Source organism: Gossypium arboreum, chromosome 7 (assembly GCF_025698485.1).
Source record: "Gossypium arboreum isolate Shixiya-1 chromosome 7, ASM2569848v2, whole genome shotgun sequence".
Taxonomy (NCBI): domain Eukaryota; kingdom Viridiplantae; phylum Streptophyta; class Magnoliopsida; order Malvales; family Malvaceae; genus Gossypium; species Gossypium arboreum.
This window is the reverse complement of record NC_069076.1, coordinates 99,266,998-99,290,040: the sequence shown is the minus strand read 5'-3', so window position 1 is coordinate 99,290,040 and position 23,043 is coordinate 99,266,998. Positions and strand designations below refer to the sequence as shown.

At 30.3% G+C, this 23,043-nt stretch overlaps 3 protein-coding genes across 10 annotated transcripts; 2 read left to right on the top strand and 1 right to left on the bottom strand.

The window, feature by feature from the left end:
• The first annotated feature begins 1,765 nt into the window (after positions 1-1,765).
• On the top strand, positions 1,766-12,560 carry LOC108470964 (probable adenylate kinase 7, mitochondrial). 4 transcript variants are annotated; one of them, XM_017772515.2, is made up of 6 exons: positions 1,766-2,392; positions 2,638-2,778; positions 2,902-2,980; positions 3,052-3,092; positions 4,090-4,236; positions 4,528-4,788. In XM_017772515.2, the coding sequence occupies exons 1-6, from the start codon at positions 2,003-2,005 to the stop codon at positions 4,600-4,602; spliced, it is 873 nt and encodes a 290-aa protein (XP_017628004.1). In that variant the 5' UTR covers positions 1,766-2,002; the 3' UTR covers positions 4,603-4,788. The 4 variants fall into 4 exon arrangements, with proteins under 4 accessions (XP_017628004.1, XP_052886699.1, XP_017627996.1 ...); XM_053030739.1 differs by lacking the exon at positions 4,528-4,788 and adding an exon at positions 12,415-12,560 and having other exon boundaries at positions 1,767-2,392; positions 2,902-2,983; XM_017772507.2 differs by having other exon boundaries at positions 1,767-2,392; positions 2,902-2,983.
• On the bottom strand, positions 5,482-11,224 carry LOC108453078 (probable inactive leucine-rich repeat receptor-like protein kinase At3g03770). 5 transcript variants are annotated; one of them, XM_017751180.2, is made up of 8 exons: positions 9,533-11,224; positions 9,317-9,450; positions 8,192-8,432; positions 7,268-7,479; positions 7,126-7,151; positions 6,929-7,040; positions 6,305-6,366; positions 5,681-5,814 (listed from the first exon to the last, which is right to left on the bottom strand). In XM_017751180.2, exons 1-7 carry the CDS (start codon positions 10,821-10,823, stop codon positions 6,319-6,321), a joined length of 2,064 nt encoding a protein of 687 aa, XP_017606669.1. In that variant the 5' UTR covers positions 10,824-11,224; the 3' UTR covers positions 5,681-5,814; positions 6,305-6,318. The 5 variants fall into 5 exon arrangements, with proteins under 5 accessions (XP_017606506.1, XP_017606669.1, XP_052886696.1 ...); XM_053030736.1 differs by having other exon boundaries at positions 6,305-6,361; XM_053030738.1 differs by having other exon boundaries at positions 5,694-5,814; positions 6,295-6,366.
• Positions 12,561-18,032: 5,472 nt separating the features above from the next.
• LOC108462046 (nucleolar protein 56-like) lies at positions 18,033-22,258 on the top strand. Its single transcript, XM_017762071.2, has 8 exons — positions 18,033-18,634; positions 19,393-19,607; positions 19,691-19,848; positions 19,943-20,130; positions 20,208-20,460; positions 20,664-20,812; positions 20,889-21,023; positions 21,610-22,258. Exons 1-8 carry the CDS (start codon positions 18,430-18,432, stop codon positions 21,906-21,908), a joined length of 1,602 nt encoding a protein of 533 aa, XP_017617560.1. The 5' UTR covers positions 18,033-18,429; the 3' UTR covers positions 21,909-22,258.
• Positions 22,259-23,043: the final 785 nt, after the last annotated feature.

The following is a 23,043-nucleotide window of genomic DNA, read 5'->3' as shown; positions in this document are numbered from 1 at the left end:
GGGTTGTGCTTTTTGTTTTGAAAGTGGATTTCATAAAAGTTAATTATATTATAGTATTGCACCAAATATTTATATTTAGTAATTATAGGAAGTAATGGAATTAATAATTATGTTATTATATAATAATATATAAACTTTTTATTATGATAAATATATTTTTAATTATTCAAAAGATATATAAATATTTAACCTTAACAAAAAATGATTTTAATTTTTTGAAATTAATATTTTATTAAATAATTTAAAAAATTCTATTATATATAATTTTTATTCTAATGTCTTTAAAATTACATTTTTATTTTCACCTCATCGCTACACCTGCATTTGAATCCAAACATACATTTCACTGCTATTTTTAATCTCACCGCTACAGTAACTAATCTCACCGCCACCGCTATTTTTAACCTCACCGGAGGTAAATACACTGCCCATCCAAACTAAGCTTTAAATAACATGAGTCTTGTTATTCTACCCTTGTTTTCTAATGTTATCGATATATATATATATAAAAAGTATGAATCTCAAAATTATACATGAATTATAATTTAATGTGCAATTGTATATATGAATTTTGATTTTATGTAAGTTTAAACTTAAAATTTTGATTTGATCCAATTCTTATTAATTATTAACACAATTATTAATATAACATCGTTTTATGTTTATATATTGCACACATAAATAATTTATCTAATATAAAAATAAATTAATAGATTTATTTCTTTAAATGTGTATGATTAAATCAAAATTAGAGTTTCAAGTACAGATTTAAACCGTAATTATAATTTCACGTGTATAATTACACCAAATTAAAATTCATATATACATTTACACATTAAATTAAAGTTGATATATAATTTTGAGATTTAATTGTGAAAATCTATTAACTTAATTTTATATTTAAAATGGTATGCTCAAAAAAAAGGGTTGGAATCCGCTGTTAACTTAATTTTAGGTTAAAAAACCTATCAATTTAATTTTAAAATTATTTTTATTAATATCTATATATTTTTATGATTAAATTTAAATAAATTTAAATTTAAATTTTAAAATAATAATAATTTGAGTTGAATTGGGTCTACTCAAGTTGAATTTTACTTTATTTAAATGTTGGAACATTTGTAATTGAGTTTAAATATAAGTGAATTAAAAAAATTCAAGTTGGATTTAATATATTTCAATTTTATTAAATACATTAAATTATTTTATTTGGTTAATAAAATTTAATTTTATGTAAAAATACATTTTATTAAATTATTTTAATTATAAATATGAATAAAAATATTATTAGTACGAAGAGAGCGAAAATTAACAATAAAAATATAAAAAAATAAGATAATAATATTATACAAAACCATTAGGTTTTCTCAAGCAATTAAAGTAATAATTGTTATACATAGTAAGTAAGTCATGCTTTAGCATCTTCGTGCAAAGAAAAACATCGTCACATTGCTTTCAAGGGTAACCGTCACATCAAATTCAATTTTACGATAAAAAAATTATTTAAAGCCTGATCTAAATTAAAAAAATCAAATTTTTGGGTCTCGTATTTTTGTTTTGTTTTTTTTTTTTTTTTAGGTTAGCCCTTGGCTTTGTAGTTGACCTATGAACAGTTTTGATATGGGGTCTTGACTCTTGACCCTTGACTCTTGACTGTTGCATACTAGAAACTTTTTGGTGAAAAAAACTACTAACTTAGAGTTTGTAATTAAAACTGAAATAATAGAATACTAAAGGGATAAATTTATTATATTAATACAAAATTTAATAATTTAATGAATGAGTGAATAAATATTAAATTGAAAATTTTAGAATTCTAATTCTTATTAAATTATTAGTAAAATTTAATTTTTGATACTTTCAAATAATTTAATAATTCAAACTTGATAATTATTTGGTCAACTTGGGGGTAGAAGGATTGTTTTTAGTTTGATCGAATTAAACCCTCCCTTCTGGAAAATAAAAACACTAAACCCTCCATTTCTCTCCGCCATCGAAAGCCATGATCATTAACAAGCTAAGCCACCTAGCCACCGTTACCACCGCTACCACCGCAGCTGTAACGGCGGCGCCACCACTCTATCGACTTCTTAAGCTCACTGATAGCCTATTCCATGGTGCTGCGCAGCCGCAACCTGACACCGACTACTGGTACTACTACCCACCATCACAACAGGAGTCTCTTCGTGACGAGCTTGTTCGTTCAACTCCAGTGGCTGACACCGATGGCTCCGTCCCTCTAAGAGGAGTGCAGTGGGCGTTCATCGGAAGCCCACGCGCCAAGAAGCGCGTGTACGCTGTAATGTTGTCGAAACTTCTAGAAGTTCCCCATATTACAATGGCGAGCCTTGTTCGGCAAGAACTCAGCCCTAACTCTAATCTTTACAAACAGGTTATATTCATTTGCTCAAGGCAAGAATCAATGAATTTTGTCAGATTTACAATTTCTTCTTGATTGATCATTTTTACACGATTTAAGTACTAGTTTCCCCCTCTTTCTCTACATTGATTTTACGGCAAAATATACTTTGCCGTCAAAATTTGCTTACTATTACATATGCTTATTGAATTCATAGGGATTGATTGCGTGTATGCTTCTCGCAGTATATTTTGAACTTGATTTTATGATTTTTGTAGATTGCAAATGCAGTTGATCATGGGGAGCTAGTTAACGAGGATATTATATTGGGGTTATTGTCGAAGAGGTTGGAAGATGGGCATTACAGAGGTGAAACTGGCTTTATTCTGGATGGAATTCCTCGATCACGGACTCAAGCTGTAAGTACTAAATACTACGAAAAGAACACGTGATTATGTAATTATCTGTTATGTTTACTTCTTGGTTGTTGCATTAAAGATATGAATTCTGCTCATAGCTTTATATATATATATAACTCGTAGGAGATTCTGGATCAACTTGCTGAGATTGATCTTGTAGTGAATTTCAAATGCACTGAAGATTTAATGATGAACAATCAAGGTGGTGAGTTCTTTTCCTTATTGCTGTGATGCTTTTGACTTCCATTGTGTAATGTTTCATTGCTATTGCAGAAGCTTCATGGACTGAGAGACTCCAAGACTATATCAAACAGGTCTGCAATCCTCACATCTCTTTGCATTGGAGTTACGGTTTTGGCTGTATGTTTGCATATATTTATATTTATATATATGGGCCAACTGCATTCAAAATATCAATATTATATCATCTAGGTCTTTTCATTAGCCTATTCATTAGCATGAGTGTTAAATGTCAGGTTAGGTATAACATGAAACATATTTAAAACATGTAGAGCAAATTTTAGATACATGTGTACCTACTGCATGGACACCTTGGGTCTAAGTGATGCATTAAAAAACAATGTCGTTAAAAGTTAGGAATATTATATTTCTTTACACGTCAGTGCCAAGCTGTCCATGCAATAGGTAACACGTGTTTACAATTTGGTCATATGTTTTAAATATGCTACACTTCAAATTTGAGCAGATACTTAAAGCACAAGCAATCAGCTAGGATGACGGAAGAACTTAATTGATATGATAATGATACTTTGAGGATTCAATTAGAACATTTAAAGCTTATAACCAATTTAAAATTTGGGTCATAGTTTGGAGAATTTGGTCTAATTAATTATTAGATCCTGTGGTGGTCGGAATTAGGGTTGTGTGCATGATTTCTATACTTGAGCTCAAGTTTGAGCTTGAGTTAGAACTCGCTTCATATACAATTATTTTATATTTGAATAACAAAAGGATTCAGTTATTTAAATAACAAAATAGTGATTTAATATTCAAAATATATTATAAATAAAAAAAGCTTGATTAAGCTTGTAAATTGTTCGAATCAAGTATTAAGATATTTGAACTCGACTTGATCATGCTTGGCTCAATGCAGTCGGTCGATTTGATCAGTTTGATTTAAAAAACTGAAAAATCAATTTAACCGACTAATCCTATGCTTAAATTATCTAACCAATCATCATAACTGATTTGATCGAACTGACTTGACATAAAACCCTTGGTTAAGTTGATTCGAATCAACTTTTGCTCACCCCTAAAGTTTTGATGAAGTATATTTATGGCATTTGTCAGAGTAAGGTGGTAGAAGAATATTACAAGAACCAGAAAAAGCTTCTTGAGTTTCAAATAGGCAATGCATCTATGGAGACATGGCGAAGGCTTTTGACTGCATTGCATCTACAACATATAAATGCTGCTTGGCATTTACAGAAACCGACTGTAAGTTCAAGTTTGCCCTAAACTCTTGATTGCAGGTAAATGAATCAATTGTTTAGCTTTACTGTAAATAGGCTTTTAACACAGGATAGGATGAGTGAAAAATTAATAGCAAATATATGTTGGATATAGTAGATGATATATGTTTCTTCGCGTTCTTATAGTCCTAATATATAAGCTATTTTGGCTATATGCAATTTTCTAAAACTTTCTGGCACTTCAGTACCTCCCCACATCCTCTAAGACACTATTTTCGGTTTCTATCAACCGTTGATTTTCCCTCTATTTACCCAGTGTTTTCAGAACCAGACCGGCTGGACCGGGAACTGGCTGGTAGATTGGTCCGGAACAAGGCTAAAAACTGGTTGACCCATGAACCGATACAACACTAATTGAACCAGATTTTATAATTTTTTTTTTAATGTATATGAATTTTTAATAATTTATTTGATTTGAACTAGTTGGACCGTGAACCGGTGACTTTTAACGGTTCGACCACTTGTTTGGTTCCGAAAACATTGTATATACTGGTTCAAACTCGAGCATATAACTAAAGCTAGTCCCCTTGCATGTGATTTTACTTATATTTAAATTTATTAAAATTTGTAGTTGTATTTTATGTAATTAATATAATATTATTCAACTTGTTGAATATAATTAAAATATATTAATTATTGTGATAATTAAAATTTTAACAGTAAAAAATTCAAAACATAATTGAAGTGAATGAAATTAATCATGAATTTTTTTAAAAAAATTTAGCTACTAATCAAATTTTATAGTTGTAAATTTTTGTTTTATATGATTGAAATATTAGTAAAAGTGAACTCAAAGTTGAATAATGTAAATCATAATTTATGTTGTTTAAAACCGAACTGGATGGGCGGTTTGGATTTTTTGTATCAAGATATCAGTTTAGAGAGAGATATTAGACCGATTGACTGTGAACCGGTATAGACTTGTTGAATTAGGTTAAAAAATTGGTTGAACTGGTTTTTGTTAATTTATTTTTAATATTTTTATGAAGTTTTTAATGATTTATTTAATCACACTCTACGGACTGATTGAATCAATGAATTAATGGTCTGACTAGTTTGACTACTGATCTAGTTTTAAAACCGTCATAGAAAGGATCCAAATTATAATTTCAATTATCATTTCAAACTCGTATTTATGTATTATATGTTATAGATATGTAACTAAACTTGCTTTTGATTTATGTAATCACCCTTAAAGGAATACCAAATCTAAAGTTTGAATGGGAGTATTTATTTATTTTTTATAGTTTTTATTTCTATTCACATGTTACAGCCTCCTAAATCAAAGAATTAGAAGAAACGTATTCTTTGAAAAAGCAATAAAACTATACAGAGCTTAATCTTTGTTCACAATCTGGTCCTGAACTTGAGCTGCATACTGCAAATTCCAAAGAATGTCCTCAAAAGATGGGCGGCTCCATAATTCTGGGAAAATGCACTTATTTGTTATTGAAATCACTATTGATATTGATTCTTGTGAGGCTGTAGCTGAAACCACTGGGTTCATCAACCTTCCTCGCCCTTCCTGCTTGCTTAAACATGCCTGTTCATTTCCCAACTAGAGGTCAGTTTTCATCTAATCATCTTAAAAAGTTGATAGCTTGAACTTGAACCAGGAATAATTCACATCTGGAATGATTGGAACTCGAAATTATTCAAGCCATCTGGGTTGACTTGGATTTGAATATCAAACTCAAATGAGAAATCTGGAAACTTATTGGCAAACCTAAATGGCTTGGATATGGAATGGCATGAACAAGTAATTTGAAATTACTTGAATTCAAGTGTTGAATGAAAAAAAACCTACTAGCAAACTCAAAAGATCTTACTTCGAAAACATCCAAACTAGGAATATGAAATGAGATGAATTCAAATGTCAAAACCTAAATGACTTCAATCCAAAATTGATCGAGAAGGTAATCCGGGTTAACCCGTATTTGAGTGTTAAATGCAAATAAGAAATCTGAAAACCTGGTTGGCAAACATAAATGATCTGAATATGGAATGAGATGAACAAATTAACTCGAAATTACTTGAATTCAAGTGTTCAATTTGCACGAAAAATACTTGGAACGATCCCACCTGAAAAACTTGACTAGCAAACTCAAAAGACGTTAATTCGAAAACATCCAAATAAGCAAATATGAAATGAGATGAATTCAAGCTTTAAATCCTAAATGATTTGAACCCAAAAAGAATGACTTAGAATTCAAAATAATTTAATTTTTTGTTAAATTTAATTTTACTTTTAATTTTAGAAATTTAGTCTCTTTATTTTTCAAATTTAAAATTCAAGTATAATTATTAACAATGTTAAAATTATTTTATTAAACTTGTTGGTTGGTGTGATATTTTGAAATAAGAAAAAATACTCAGTTGGTAAATATATGTAACCAATAAAATGACGTTGTAATATACATGAATCTAATAGAAGAATTTTAATAATATTAACAACTGAACTTGCATTTTTAAATAAAAAAATAGGATTGAATTCTAGATATACGAAGGGTATTGAAACTTGAATCATATTTTACCAAAAAAATTTCAAACTTAAGTAAACCCCATTTAAATTGACGCAATCCAGAATCAATCAAAACCATAAATGATTAAAGAGCCTAATTATACGAATAGCTCATTCATGAAGCACTCAAACATACCAATTCATCTCGTAGAGTCCCTTCCTTTTTAGCAGCTAGGGAGGGTCCAATCATAGTCTCCAACAAGATGAGGCCAAAGCTGTAAACATCGTCCTCTAAACTCGTCATTTGCCTGCAAATGTATTGTTCAAATACTAAGTATCTCTGCTTAAAACTGCCAATAAGCAGATCAAATGAAACTAGTCCCTAGTCCTTACCATGATTTAGGATCCTCTCCTTTTACCTGCATGAAAGAAATATGGTCACAAGTTTTTAATTATAAAAGAGTGATTGTATGAATCAACTGAGAAAAAATCAGGATTTTGAAGGGTTAACATAACAACGGATGGTAAATCTTACCTTACAGTTGTTGGTTTCTTCGGAGATAATCGACAGACCGTAGTCATTGAGTTTCGCCATCCGATGCTCGTTGAGCAAGATGTTGTTGGTCTTCAATCTATTGTGAAAGAAACCAGGAATAACTCCGGTATGCAAGAATTGCACAGCCTTGCAAACACCGATTAAAACCGCCAGTCGTTCAGACCAATTCAGAACCTCTCCAACACAGTTTTCTACAATAACAAATGAATGTAAAAGTGTGATCCAAATCAATAAATTTTAGTAGAATTAAGTTGTCTTTTTTGTCTGTTTTATGGTTCATGGAAACCTTTCGGGAATGCAATGTTTCTTTGGGGAGTGCAATGCAATGTTTCTTTGGGGAGTGCAATGTGTCACTCTACTTTTTAGATTTCAAAATTCAAGTCCAACTGGTAACTGTATTAAAATTATTTTATTAAATTTATTGGTTCGACATTTTAAAAAAAAATACTTAATTGGTAACAATATAACTATAAAAAATGTTGTAACAAATTTGAATTTAAAAAATTATTTTAACAATATTAATAATTTAACTTGAGTTCTGAAATCCAAGAAGTAAATGGATTAAATTTCTAGAAATAAAAATATAAGGACTAATTCTAAACTTAAGAAGAGTAAAAGGACTTATGGCATATTTTAACCATTGGTATTGACAATAAATAAAACAAGGTTAAAATATATCATAGGTCCTTGTACTCTTCACAAATTTAAAATTTAATCCCTGCACTTTTATTTTCAAAAATTTAGTTTCTCAACTTCTCCAATTTTAAAATTCAAGTAGAGAGACTAAATTCCTAGAAACAAAAGGATTAAATTCCAAATTTACAAAGACTATAGGGACTTGTGACATATTTTAACCATAAAACAATCTAAAGATAGGGAATTTGGAGTTCCAAAGGATATTACCAGAGAGATAAGAACGAAAATTCCCATTAGGAATGTATTCATAAACAAGGAAGACCCTGTTGACACAGCCGTCATCTTGTTTAACTTCAATGCAGTGCCCCAGAATGGCAACCAAATGCGGGTGGCGAATCTTTGCAAGCATATCTAGCCTGAGTTTGAGGTTTCTAATCCAGTATTTCTTTGTTGTTGGCAGGCACCTTATAGCAACTTGGCTCCCACCCTCCAATCTTCCTTTATAAAGCTGGAAAATGAATCAATCATACGTGCTACATTGGTCAATTGTGGTGAATATAAGAGGTAGAAAGAGCTAGAATCACAAAATAACGATCATAACATCATGTTGTAACTGATGTTTAAGTGCCCGAAAAAGGGTCAGTGTTTATTGCAAGTTGTAGGCTTTGGTGAATCAATCATGCATGCTGTTTTGGTCGGTAAAAGTACCATGGAGGCTATTGTATCAAGAATCGGATTGTATTTTGTCCCCTCAACTCAAAAAATGGGCAAATTAGTCTATATACATTAGATTAAAGAATAAACTAGTCATTTTGTTAAAAATTCCATCCATTTCTACTTTAAGAATTGGTTGTTATACATTAGCATAAGGTACACCTAACATGTCATATGCCACTGTCTGGTTATTCCGTCGCATAAGGTACACCTAACATGTCATATGCCAATATCTGGTTATTCCGTCACTCAAATTTTTTACAGAAAAGATCAATTTTGCTCTTTAATATAATATACAAGGACTAATTTGCCCACTTTTTTAATAGAGATGACAAAATGTAATCTAACTTTTAATATAGGGCCTCCGTGGTACTTTTACGTACTTTGGTCAATTGTGATGAATATAAGAGGTAGAAAAGGCCGGAATCACAAAACAAGGATCATAACATCATGTTGAAACTGATGTTTAAGTCTCGGTAAAAGGGTCATTGTTTATTGCAAGTTGTAGGCTTTGGTGGATCAATCATACATGCTACTTTGGTCAATTGTGGTGAATACAAGAGGTAGAAAGAGCTGCAATCACAAAATAATGATCATAACATCATGTTGCAACCGATGTTTTAAGTCCCTGGAACAGGGTCATTGTTTGTTGCAAGTTGTAGGTTTTGATATTTTTACCTTTCCATATGAACCTTCACCCAGAAAAGCAGAGTTATCAAAGTTGTTTGTGGCTTCATTTAACTCTTCTAGAGTGAATGATCTACATGGTGGGAGACTTTGAGTCCCTAACTTAGTAGTTTCAGAAATGTACCCTAAAAAGAAAATATTCATCAAAATTTTCTCATAGAAAAACCAATTTTTTCCTAGTGAAAAATTTAAGCTTATTGAACTTACTTGCATTGTTTAGTATCTCAGAAGAGAACCCTGTTGCTGAGTTTTCATGTACTGATTTGTGCAGCAAATGTTGCTCTGATATCCGTCGATGGCAGTAATGTCTGCAAATGATTACAAAGGCAATACCCAAAAGGACAATGATAACAACTATGCCTACAATGAGACTGATTGAAACACCTAAGCCATCGGCATTTTGAGTGCTTTGATCCTTATGAACTTCATCTCTGCAATATGATAATGGATGCTGATGATGATGATCAATGGATAAACAGTTGCCACTGAAGTTGACAACTTTATTGCCTGATTCAGAGTTCAAACATGAAGGTAAACTCCCTGTTAGCCTATTGTCTGATATATCAACAAACTCAAGGTTGTTCCCACATGTTAGATTGTAGTATCCAAGTGATCCACTCAACATATTTGATGCCAAATTCAAGGAACTGATGTTTGGAAATGAGAAAAGTGAAGCTGGAGGTATACCGATGAGGCTATTGAATGAGATATCAAGGTGTTGAAGGTGTGTTAAAAGGGTATATTGTGTTGGGATTTCACCATTGAAGGAGTTTCTATTGAGGGAAACCATAATCAAACCTTTTGGAATTGTTGGTAAGTGTGAATACAATCTGTTTCCACTCAAATCCAACACTTTCAAATGTGTTAAACTAGTGAAATCTAATGGACCTTGCTTCAACTTGTTGTTCTTCAAGCTCAAACTTGTTAAGTTAGACGTAAAATCAAACACGTGGACTGTATCATTGAAGAAATTATCATCCAACACAAGTGTTTGAATCTTCACCATTGTTGAAACTTTAGGAGGGATTGAACCAAAAAGGAAATTGGAACTCAAATCTAAACACTCAAGTGATGATAACCGATGGATTTTATTAGGGAGAGGACCCCAAATTCCTAAAGAAACCAAACTAAGAACTTTCAAGCTTGTCAACCTTGTCAAAGTTGTAACAAAAGAATCCATTGAAAAGGAAACTGATAATGTTTGATTTGGGATTGGGAAACCATGAAAATCAGTGACTTCAATGGAAGGCTTATCACCCATAATTTTCAACTCAGTTACTGAGTGGAACTCGCATGAAATGTTTACTTTTGAAGATGGTGGTAAAAAGCAAAACATTGTTCTTCTATCATACCAGATATCAAGCTGTTTTGGGTATTCTAAATGCTTCTTTAGTTGAAGAAGAGCTTGGGTTTGAGAGTTTAGTAATTGAGGATCACCTAATATGAAGAAACTCCACGGAAGCCATAATAGTATAAAGAACAAGCTATGATTCTCCATGAATATGATGAAAAGATTTGAAAGTTATGGCAAAAGGAAGGTAATGAAAGATTCTTTGGCTAACCTTTAGAAAGCTTGAAAGATTCTTCAATATTGGTGAACTTAGCAGCAAATTATGAACTTAAAAAGGAATCGCAGAGCTACCTAAAATGGGATTCACTTAAAAGGAAAATGATCTTTGCAAAGAATCTTAATAATGGTGAGGAATAATAATAAGCTTGACTTTTGGGAGTGTAAATCCAATGATTTTTAGTGGAGGGTAGTATGTCACTCCAACTACAATTACAAGGAATAATAAGTTTTACTAGTACAAGAACCATATGTTGAAACTAGGATGAGTCGGTGGGGGAGATGATGTTGGAGGTATGTTAGGAAGAGAGGAGGTGTAGGCTCCTCGTCCTTCGCCCTCATGGCCAAGATTTTATTGTATTTTGTTTTGAAGTATCACGTGTCATGTTATTATTGGTGAATCAGGGATAAGCGACGTAATATTATGAAGTAGTAGTTAAAATTTAATGTGACGGTTAATTAGTAAATTTGTTTGTCAAGCATCTTACAAATTGAGAGACTATTTTAGTTATTTGAACGATCATACTAAGATATAATAATAATATACTATGAATAAAAAATAAAACAAAAATTGAACTAATTTAAAAAAAATATACAAAATTAATACAAAACATACGTATAGAATAAAAAAAATACTACTCATTTTAATTGCAAATGATGAAACTTAAGCTCTAACCTTCAAAATTGAGAGACCTCAATCTTTATCAACAAGACGTGATTAGCTGAATCGTTGGAGTTAATACATGTACTACTTCAACATGGTGAAAGTTTTCCACCGACAATGATTTTTTGGGGTTAAAAACCAAAGTGGTGAAAAGGAGGAAATTTCTTTGGCTTTGGATTTGATAGTAAAGTAAGTAAAATCCAGTTAAAAAGTTGAAACTTTAGATTTCTTTTTTCCTTTTGATGAAACATACTTGAAATATTATATAATATTTTAGAATTTTAATATATGAAATAAAAGCTATGTGAATTAATTAATGAATATCACTGCAAGCAGCTTATAACAATGGAACAGGCTGTCTCCAACAGGAAATATGAGCAATATTTGACTGCCCATACCAACACGGTCTCCCCTCCAGATTATTATTTTTTTGTTCGTCCGTTAAAAAATAAAAAAATTAATTTAATCATTGGTTTTAAGTACTGATTCATATATTAATCAGTTTAATTCTTTTCATTGAACTGATACCTTAATTAATTAGCGGTTTAATAAATTTGATTGATCAATTTAATCCGATTAAAATAACATTAGTTAATAATTTTGTATTAATTGTAAGTTATATCTTAATTTAATTAATTTTAATTTTTAAAAATATATTTAGTTAAATTATACTATTAGTCATACGCTATGTGTAAATTATAAATTTCATTTATATACTAATTAAAAATATATTTAACCCTTTGTTCAAATTAATATACCAATTAATTTTGAGTCCTGTCAATTCGACTGATTAATCTTATTCGATTTTAACATCTAAGCTTTTTAACTTTTAGATTTCATTGTTGTTATTATGTGCAGTGATTCCAGCCTGAGGGAAGACAAGATGAATAATTGAAGAAGAAGACCCACATTTATAAAAAAATAATAATAATAAATGCAAAGCAAATTGAGTAGGCCATTGTTGCTAGCTGAATCTTTGAAAGGGGAACAACCATGAATGGACTAGGGATTTGACCCTTATCAGTATCTTTACTTTCTCATTAATTATTGAACCTACTGTCACTCCCTCTTTAATGTTTTACCCTTACATTTAGGTCATTTGACTAAAGACCTCCATTTATTGTTTCTTTCATTAAGGGGAACATTAAGGGGTAGTAAATCGGTTAAAGTGACTTTTTTCTTCTCCTTTCTCTCTTGCTTTTTCCAAGTATGAAAAATAAAATTTGATTATTTTACTGATTATTTTATAAATTTTAAAGTTGAATGATAAAAATATAAATTTCTTAATAATTAAGTGTTATAAGATAAGTTATACAAATAATTACTCAATTATGCCTATATTTCTATTTTGGTTATTTAATTTTAATTTTTTCAATTTAGGTACTAACGTTTAAATTTATTCCTATTTTGGTCGCACACGGTTATATTGATAATAGAGAGGCCTTTTTTAAATGGTATAATAGTACATTTAGTCCTCAATACTTACATATTCTATCAATTTGATCAAAATTCTAAATAATTCACTAAATTTAACCATTCATATTTACAAATTCTATCAATTTGATCATCAAACTTCATAATCAAAGCTTTTAAAGCAAAGGCATTCTGCATCCATAAATTTCTTAACAGTATGATATTTCCTTCAAGGTACATAAAAATAGTCCTCGAAGTTGGTTCTTGAAATTGGAAATTGAATCCAGAGTTAAAAATATGGCTTTGAAAAATCCAATTGTTCAATCAGTAATTATATAAGAAAATATTTTGAGCATTTAATTTTTCATTAAGGAAAAAATGTGAAAGCATTAATCGAATTTCTTTATGTTACATTGACAATGATTACTTTTTAATTTTATAAACCGATTAAGAGATTATTATATGTTCTATTTATTTTTAAATTTTATTCTTTTATTTTTAAATCCACAACACCATCACTAATAATATGATTTAGTGCCAAATCATTTACCAAACTAATTAAAACTAAAATTATGATAGTCGAGTGAAAACTTATGTTCTACAAATATTAAATTACTTATATAATTTTTATTATAAGGAGAGATCCACTTACGTAGTGTAAAAATTAAAATAATTTTACACACTTATGTAACTTTATATGATTAATATTTTAATAATTCAACCGTTGATTTGAATAGATAGATAAATGAAAAAAAATTATTGTTAAATTTTATCACAAATCTAATAGCAGTAAAAAGAGAGTAAATTTATAACTTTAGAATAAGCGTAGTTTATTAATATTATTTTAATCTAAGGTTAAAAAAAAAAAATAGCAACCTGGAATGTATCTTTAAAATTTATCAATTCATAGTTTAGTACGAGATGGTGGGTACAAGATGTTCACCCATCGAATTCGTAGACTAAGTGGAAAATCTTTATTTGGGCAGATATTTTTGGATGTTTAAATGTTGTGTGTGTATATGGCGTGAGTATGTACTTTCAGTGTGCAAGTACTAATTCTTTAATTGGTGTGTAGTGTGGGTACGTCTTTACTCTCTGTATGTGAGTATTAATATTTTAATTGTATAATTTATTTGTAACTTTAGCATTCCGAAACTATTTTTAAGAAAAATCTAAATGCTTTCATAAATTTGAAAAACGGCTTTAATAAATAAAAAATATTAAAAGTTAATTACATCAGTCGATTTCATATGAAATTTATAACACATTATCTGTCAGTTTAATCTATTTTAATTGTTTATAAAATTAAATTAACCATCATAATTGACTTGAATGAATCGATTTGATAAGTTAAATCGGTATCAACCAACTTTTGCTCTCCCTTATTCGTATTATCTTCTTGCACAAAACTATCACTTGATTAAGATAGATGAAAGAGTTGGAGTTTTTTTTGTATTCGAATACGTGTCACACACAAATAATTCAAAAGGAAAAAAAAATTGAAGAATAGAAATAGCATAAAAACATGTAATGGTAATGTAGAGAGAGAAAATAGAAAGAAAAATAATAAAAGAAAAGGATTGGATTGGATTGGATGGGAAAATTATTATTGAGGTCATTGTATTAAGAGTTGATTTGTATTTTGTCTCATTTACTAAAAAAATAGATAAATTAGTCATTGTACGTTAGATAAAAAAGCAAACTAATTATTCTGTTAAAATTTCTATCTATTTCTACTGTTAAAACTTGATCCCTATACTTCACCATGAGGTTCGCGTGCCACAAGGTGCTCATGGGCCAAGTTTGGGCTGGGTTCAACTAAAAATTTATGCCTATTTACTAAGCCCTGGCCCGGCCCTGCCCAAAAAAGGGCCTAAAATTTTATCCAAGCTCGGCCTAGATAAAAAATGCTAAAATCGGGTCAAACTTGGCCCGCCCGTATTAATTTTTTATATTATTTTATATAATTTTTAAATATATATAATACATCAAAAATATTAAAAACATCAAAATAAATATTTCCTAACAAATTGAAAATAAATTTTAAAAAATATGTAGACTTAAATAACACTAAGATAAATACAACTTAACAAGCAAATACCTCTAAAATAATAACAAAATTAACAAATACCTTTAAAATAATAACAAAATTAATAATAAAATAAGTTTTATACAATATCCAAATAATAACAATAAATTAGTAGCAACATAATACTAAAATGGTAACAAAATAGAGAGAAAACAACAAGAAAATAACATTCAAGAGAAAAAAAAAGAGTAGAATTTTTTCGTCTTTTAGTGAATCCTGGCTGGGCCTAGGCCAAAAATACCTTACCCGAGGCCTGACCCGTTTTTAAAACGAGCTCAGGTCTTATTTTTTTGTCTAAGCCTATTTTTCGGGTTTAAACTCTCCCACATTATAGGCGGGCCTTTGGGCCGGGCTGGGTGACCTGACCAATGATCAGGTTTACGTGTCACTATCTAGTTATTCTATCAACAATACTAGATTTAACAGTATAAATTAATAAAAGTTTTACTAAAATGATCAATTTACTATTTGATCTAACGTATAAGAACTAATTTATCTATTTATTAAGTAAATCTTAATATAAAAAAATTTATTATACTTTTACCGAATGTGAGAAGTGTAAGAGAAGCAAATTGCAGTTAGCAGAGATGCTATGGCATTTTGGACATTCACATTCGGATCTGCCCCATATTCACATTATATGTTTTCAATTCAGCTTGCTCAATGAACATTTTTCAAGAGAAAATATCCCTTAGTAGGGACAGCTTATAATACTCATTTGATGTGTATATATATATATTAGAGCAAGGAAGTCAATTTTCTACTGGTTGGTGGGAATGTCCATTTCAATAGTAATTTTCGATTAAGAATTAAATGAATTATATGAAATTGAGATTTTAAAGTTATTTTATTTTTTTAATAAAAGTTTTCTTTTTATTTTCAACTTTTTCTTCTAAAAAATTCAAATACAACTAAAAATGTTAAAAATTAGGAGGAAAATTTTGATTTGTCATTTTTTATTGGAAAATGATAATTATAACGTGGAATCACAATTTCATACAATTTTTCTCTTTGTTTCGATGTAAATTCTAAACGTTAACTGTTGTATTTGGCGTGTTTCTTTCTATATGATGTGTACCAATTTATACAATTATTACAAGATTTTAATATTTTAAAATATTTTATATTTTTATAATTATATTTAAAAATAAAATGCAACTACTTAATTAATTTCTTAAACATAATTAATAATTTTAAAATTAATATTTTCATATAAATATATTTATATGTATGTAATTAGGCTATATTTACATGTGTATATATAATATAAATAAAATATTTTAAAAATTTATTGATAAACTCAAAACATTATATCAAAATACACGGTACCAATATGTACCAGTACTAAAACAAAAATGGTATGTCTATTGATATAATACTAACTATCTTGGTTTGGAGTATATATTATATATTTTGATACCAATATTTTAATATTTTTAATATAAATTTTAAATATGAATATTTTAAAAATATGATGAATTGAAACAAAATAATAATAATATTATCTAAGAGTTGGAGCAATGCTTTCAAAGCTAAACTAAAATGTTGCTCATAGGTGTAGTGTAAACCTGCTCATGAGTTGGGCTATTCGTTCAGATTTGAAGGCTCGCTTGAAAAATGGTAGAGTTTAAACAAAAATACTATGCCCACTTAAATGGGCTTGCATAAAATTTAATGCACGTTTTCTATACGGGTTGGGTCTTGGGCAAGTTTTTTTTTGCTTAAACTCGACTCAATCTAGCCCGAATATATTATGTTTTATAACATTATATTAATTATATATGTTAAATAATAATTATATGTGCTTATAATTATATTAAATCACTAACTCAATAACAATTAAATCTATTACTCAAAACCTAAAAGAAAACTTACTCAACTAAATAACCTAACCTAAAATACAAAGTTTTAAAATTATATTTAATACAATAAACCATTTATTATATTTATTTATGTTTTAATATAATAAAACATTTATTATATTTATGATAGTATTTTTAATATAAATATTTTTAAGTACTAGAAAACATTTATTTTAATATTTTTCAGTGCATTATATTTTTTAAAAATGTTTTTAAATAAAAATTAATCTAAAAATAAAATATGAGAGGGCCGAGCCAGACCCGAGTTTACCCTTTTTAAATTGGATTGAGTTTAGATAAAAAAATAAACTCATTTTTCAAATCAAACTTGAATTTGAAAATTTAACCTAAATATACCTTGCATGGGCATGATGCTCAACACTTCTATTGCGGTGACTTTTAAGGTTTGGGATGTGAAATTACCATTTAACTCTTAATCGAGAAATTGCAAAATTAAGATTGTTTAATGAGTTACAAAAAGATCTTTTTAATTGATGATGTGTGAGATGTACAATCTGATTAATTTCTTCTACCTCGTGACAACGTGTGATATTTTGCTATTTATTTTTGTACTTTAATTTGGTCATTTTTAATTTTTGTATTTTCAAATTTTAAAATTTCAGTTTTCACTAAAAGATAACTATTAAATTCATTAAGTTAAGTTCTGTTATTTTCAAATTTTGCCATGGCAAACATATGTGTAATGTGCCTTATCAACATGTTATTTTTTAATATTACTTACTAAAAATCCAGTTAACGGATTAACGATTGTCGTTTGTATCAAAATTGAAATTTCAAAATTCAGAAACTATAAAAACTTAGAATGATCTAGTTGAAGAATATAATCTAAATCTACAACTGTTGTCATAATATAGAACTAGTAATTGAGTTTAATCAAACGGATTTAACTGCTATTATTTCAGGCAAGACTTAAATTTCAAAAATATATGGACTAAAATTCTAAAATGTATATGGACTAAATCCATAACTTTTATAAAGTACATAGACTATTAGCAAAATTTAACCAAAGATTAAGAAACGGTGTGGTACAATTTTAAAGTATCATATTATCATAATCACCAAATTTTAAAAAATTATCAAATTTAAGTAGTAATGTAAAAAAAAAAAAAAATTTCTCAGTTCAGATACTTGACTTACCTTAGAGATGGTGTCTTCTCTCAAAAACTTTTGCAAACAAAAGTGAAACCCAAATCAAAACCCATAGCCCAAAAACAAACCCCAGAGTTTGGAGGAACAGTCTAATTAACAACTCAATTGAATAATAAATTTAAAAAAACATGTATTATGTACAAGAATTGTAGGCAAACAATATAAAATGCATGGAAGCCCTTAAACCCTAACTTATTATCTCATTCACTCATTTCCTAAACCCTCAGAAACCGCTGAAAAACTCGAACCCCACCCGAAGACACTGCCCATTTATCGGTTAAATTGATTATTTTGAAGCTAAAAAGAGGTGGGATTTTTTTTCTTCGAGCCTTTGATTCAATGGCTCTTTATTTATTGTACGAATCATCTTCTGGGTATGCGCTATTCCAAGCTCAAGGGCTCGATGAAATCGGTCAAAACACAGAGGCTGTTAGGAACTCGGTTGCTGATCTGAACCGGTTCGGTAAGGTGGTTCAACTCACTGCTTTTCAGCCTTTTGAATCCGCCATTGATGGTCTCAACCAATGCAACTCTGTTTCTGAAGGTATTAAAAATGATTTCACATTTGTTTTATTTTTCAAGCTTTTGGTTTTATTTTTTTTATTTTTTTATTTTTTTGCACTTAAAAGTAAATGTTGTTTATGCTATTTGGCTTTTCTACATGTGTTTTTCAGCATTGGTTTTTGCTAGCAATAGAGTCCGGTGTGTTCCGGTGTAGCGTTTCGGGTTCATTGGTATATATATTTATAGTCTAATTTTTAATTTATATATATACATGCTAATATATCTTAACTAGATATACTTAAATGTAAGTTTTAAAATTATTAATTAGGTTCAATAACTTATTTAATAACTATTAATTTTAAATGTAATTATGTAAAAATTAAAATGGTTAAGAAAAAATAATTTAGAAGTTGTTAAAAATATTGAAATTTTGTATTAATTGGTACAGGCCTGTATTGACCAAAACAGGCTGAAACACACTGAAATTTTGACTGAAACGAACATAAACTGCTTGTTACTGGTTTAGGGCTGGAATGGTATATACTGTTATGGTACTGACTACCATGGTTTGTATAGCTTTAGAACTTTTTTTGCATGTAAGTTGCTATATTTACTTGTTGCCTTGATTTGGATTTGCTTGAAATAAAGGATTCTGCGATGTTTGTATGGATAGTTAGGTGATTTAGCCTTTCAAAAAGACTAGCTAAAGGAAGTTACAAAGATATTGATTTGCCATTTCATATGAGGTTGCTTGCCTTTTAAGTTAACCATTGGTTTTATGTCCGGTTTTGATCGCAGGGCTAATGAACGATGAGTTAAGGAGTTTTCTTGAGCTTAATCTCCCTAAAGTTAAGGAAGGCAAGAAATCCAAGTTTAGTCTTGGAGTTGCAGAGCCTAAGCTTGGTTCTCACATCTCCGAAACAATGAAAATTACATGCCAAAGTGGAGAGTTTGTGCTTGAGCTTCTTCGTGGTGTGCGGTTGCATTTCGATAAGTTTATCAAGGACCTAAAGGTTTGCATATTTTCTTAATGTTTTGCCTTTATTTTCTTTATCAAGAAAACAGCTACAAGTGTGTGTTTCTTAAAACTTTGTAGCCCGGGGACTTAGAAAAAGCTCAGCTCGGTCTGGCGCACAGTTACAGCCGAGCAAAAGTTAAGTTCAATGTCAATCGAGTGGACAATATGGTTATTCAAGCGATTTTCCTTCTCGATACTCTTGATAAGGATATCAATTCCTTTTCCATGAGAGTGAGGTTTGTTGTTAATTTACCCTCGAAACAAGCACCATAACTAGTATACGCATGGATTTTACGTTATGGATATCCTTTGATTGATTACTTTCTGCAGGGAATGGTACTCTTGGCATTTCCCCGAGTTGGTAAAGATTGTCAACGACAATTATCTTTATGCTAGAGTTGCAAAGCTTATAGAGGATAAGTCAAAGTTGTCTGAAGAACACATACCTGCCTTAACCGAAATACTTGGGGACGAGGACAAAGCAAAAGAAACCGTCGAAGCTGGCAAAGCATCAATGGGTAGATCTCTTGTATTTATACCACAATTTAACCTTTTTTTCTCGTACCCCCAATTATTGGTGTTTTTTCTTTTGCAGGGCAGGATTTGACCCCGGTTGATTTGATCAATGTTCAGCTATTTGCTCAGAGAGTAATGGATCTTGCTGAGTATCGAAAGAATCTTTATGATTACTTAGTGACTAAGATGAACGACATTGCACCAAATTTGGCATCGTTGATTGGGGAAGTTGTTGGGGCTCGGTTGATCTCTCATGCTGGTAGTCTCACAAATTTGGCCAAATGTCCCTCTTCCACTCTTCAGATTCTTGGTGCTGAGAAGGCCCTTTTCAGGTATTTTACTTCTCACCTTATGTTCTTATGACATGGTGGAGTTGTAAAACGTATGGAGAAATAGAAGTTCTTGCTAAAATTGAGGCCCTCAAGATCTTGAGTACTAATCCGAGTGGTTTTTTTTTTTTAATTAATTTCAACATATTTTGAAACTTACTTTTAAGGCATTGATTTCACTCATTGCTGTCTGCTGCTTGCTTCAGGGCACTGAAAACACGAGGGAACACACCTAAGTATGGTCTAATTTTCCATTCATCTTTCATTGGTCGAGCATCTGCTAAAAACAAGGGCCGAATGGCACGCTATCTTGCAAATAAGTGTTCCATTGCATCTCGCATAGATTGTTTTGCGGGTAATCATCATTGTTCTTGCCTCCTACACTCTTTAAGTTCTCCCCATAAGTCTATCAATTCTTTTTTTGTTTGCAGAGCGAGGCACCACTGTTTTTGGGGAGAAACTGCGGGAACAAGTGGAGGAACGACTCGAGTTCTATGACAAGGGTGTTGCACCTCGAAAAAACATTGATGTGATGAAGTCAGCAATTGAAACTACTCAAAACAAAGGTACAAGGAGCTGCGGACCCTTTTCATTTTGTATGATTTCAAAAATATGTTGTCGCATTTTAAAATGTTTGGAAATGCATTACCTTGCTCTTGAGGACTTGCAAATTTGATATATCAGTTGAGCTCAGCTTCTAATGAAATTGCCAGATTGTTTTAAGGGTAATCTATATTAGTAGTCACCCAACTATATATTTTTTTTCCTTTTTGGTCATCCAACTATGACAAGTTACAAAATGATCACCCAACTATTAGTAAATTTCTTATTTTGGCCACCCAACTATAAAAAATTACAAAATAATCATCCAACTATGCAATTTTGTCTTTTTTGGTTATCAGTTGGCTAAAGTCAAAATGGAAATACCCAAAAATCCAAGATAGTTGGGTGACAAAAAAGAGAAAATTGAATAGTTGATTGATTATTTTGTAACATTTCATAGTTGGTGGCTAAAAAAAAAAAAAAAAAAAAAACATAGTTGGGTGTGACTACTTATATAGTTTACCCTTATTTTGATGTAGTTAGTCAATCAGCTTTGGCAAGTTTGATTTCTGTTTAAAGTTTTTGTCTATTACAATGTTTTTAATACAGATGTGGAAATGGAAGAAGCACAACCAGTCGAAGCTTCGGCAAAGAAAAGCAAGAAGAAGAAATCGAAATCTGAAGATGCCCCAGCCGAGGCTGCAAATGGAGATGCTTTGGAGGATGCTAAATCAGAAAAGAAAAAAGATAAAAGAAAGAAGGAGCAGGGTCACGGAGCTGAGGAAATGAACGGCATTAACGGGGATGTCGCTGAACAAGATGGAATGGCCAAGAAGAAGAAAAAAAAGAGCAAAGATGAAGTAGCTGCTGCAAGTGAAACTAAAAAGAAAAGGAAGTCCAAGGAGTGAATTCATCACTATTATGCTCAATTTTGTGTAATGGCATATTAATAATTAATTTTTAAGTATTGTTGTAGGAATATTGTCTAGATAACTTGGTCACTAGAACAAATATTTAGGTGCCCGGAAATTTTGGCATTTGTAGGTGAAAATATTGGATCCGGATGTGAAAATGTCGAATCCGGATATGGACGGATGAAAAGGGAAAAGAACATGGTAGTTAGTACCGTTTCGACCTTCAACTGATATTCGGGGTTTGGAAGGATATCTGTGTTTCGGTTATTTCGGTTAATCTTTTAAAAAGAATGTAGCTTATGCATAACTTGTAAAATGATAATTGATGCCAATTTTGTTCTTAATGTGCGTAAATGTTATGTGATGATGTGGGAGTTGAGTTATTTGGTTATGCTCTGTTGAATATTGTTGATGTATACACACTTATAATTTAGCAATTGTATATTATATTGTTAAAAAATAGTTGAGCATTACTTGAGTTATGAGAAAAGTTCAGTGTGTGGATTTGTTGCAGATCACAGCTAATCTGAGAATGGATAGTGGGATCAAGCAGCATCAGTCTTCAAAGTTTCGTCGATTTTTCATTTTTTTTAAAACTTTTACTTGTTTTTAACTTCTGAAAAGTTTTTACTTGAGTAGTTGATTTTTGGAATGGCTCATTCTCAAGTGTGTGTATATATATATATATATATATAAAACATATGGTATGTTGATGTGACTTGTTAGGAGTAATTAAGTGTCATGTGTCTTAGATACATATAAAACATATGGTGACGAGTTACTTTGCCTAGAGGTTATACATGTCTTAGATACTCTTCAGAGAATTATGGTCGAACAAGTGATACTATGTAAGTCGCCAAGTTAGTAGGTTGTCAGGTTTACAGTGCTTACGTGTCAGGCGCTCTATATTGCTATATAACGTGTATTTTCTATTACTAAGGTGATCAAATTTTGAATTATGTGGTGTATAATTCTTAATTTGCATGTTTTGTTTGTACAATTTAATATATCTAGATTTATGGGTTTGTACAATTTCTAAAGTTATGATAAAAATTATATTATTTATAAGGAGGACTATGAAGTTATTAGAATTTGCATGTTTTGTTTGTACAATTTCATATATCTAGAT

What these genes read in the sequence shown, in the direction of transcription:
- LOC108462046 (XM_017762071.2), top strand. Translation starts at nt 18,430, where the DNA reads ATGGCTCTTTATTTATTGTACGAATCATCTTCTGGGTATGCGCTATTC. An exon ending in GCTGAGAAGGCCCTTTTCAG is followed by an intron (nt 20,461 to 20,663) that starts GTATTTTACTTC and finishes TGCTTGCTTCAG; the next exon opens with GGCACTGAAAACACGAGGGA. An exon ending in TCGCATAGATTGTTTTGCGG is followed by an intron (nt 20,813 to 20,888) that starts GTAATCATCATT and finishes TTTTGTTTGCAG; the next exon opens with AGCGAGGCACCACTGTTTTT.
- LOC108470964 (XM_017772507.2), top strand. Translation starts at nt 2,003, where the DNA reads ATGATCATTAACAAGCTAAGCCACCTAGCCACCGTTACCACCGCTACC. An exon ending in AATGATGAACAATCAAGGTG is followed by an intron (nt 2,984 to 3,051) that starts GTGAGTTCTTTT and finishes TTGCTATTGCAG; the next exon opens with AAGCTTCATGGACTGAGAGA. An exon ending in GGCATTTACAGAAACCGACT is followed by an intron (nt 4,237 to 4,527) that starts GTAAGTTCAAGT and finishes CTATTTACCCAG; the next exon opens with TGTTTTCAGAACCAGACCGG.
- LOC108453078 (XM_017751017.2), bottom strand. Translation starts at nt 10,823, where the DNA reads ATGGAGAATCATAGCTTGTTCTTTATACTATTATGGCTTCCGTGGAGT. An exon ending in TGAGATACTAAACAATGCAA is followed by an intron (nt 9,451 to 9,532) that starts GTAAGTTCAATA and finishes TTTTCTTTTTAG; the next exon opens with GGTACATTTCTGAAACTACT. An exon ending in GTGAAGGTTCATATGGAAAG is followed by an intron (nt 8,433 to 9,316) that starts GTAAAAATATCA and finishes TTCATTTTCCAG; the next exon opens with CTTTATAAAGGAAGATTGGA.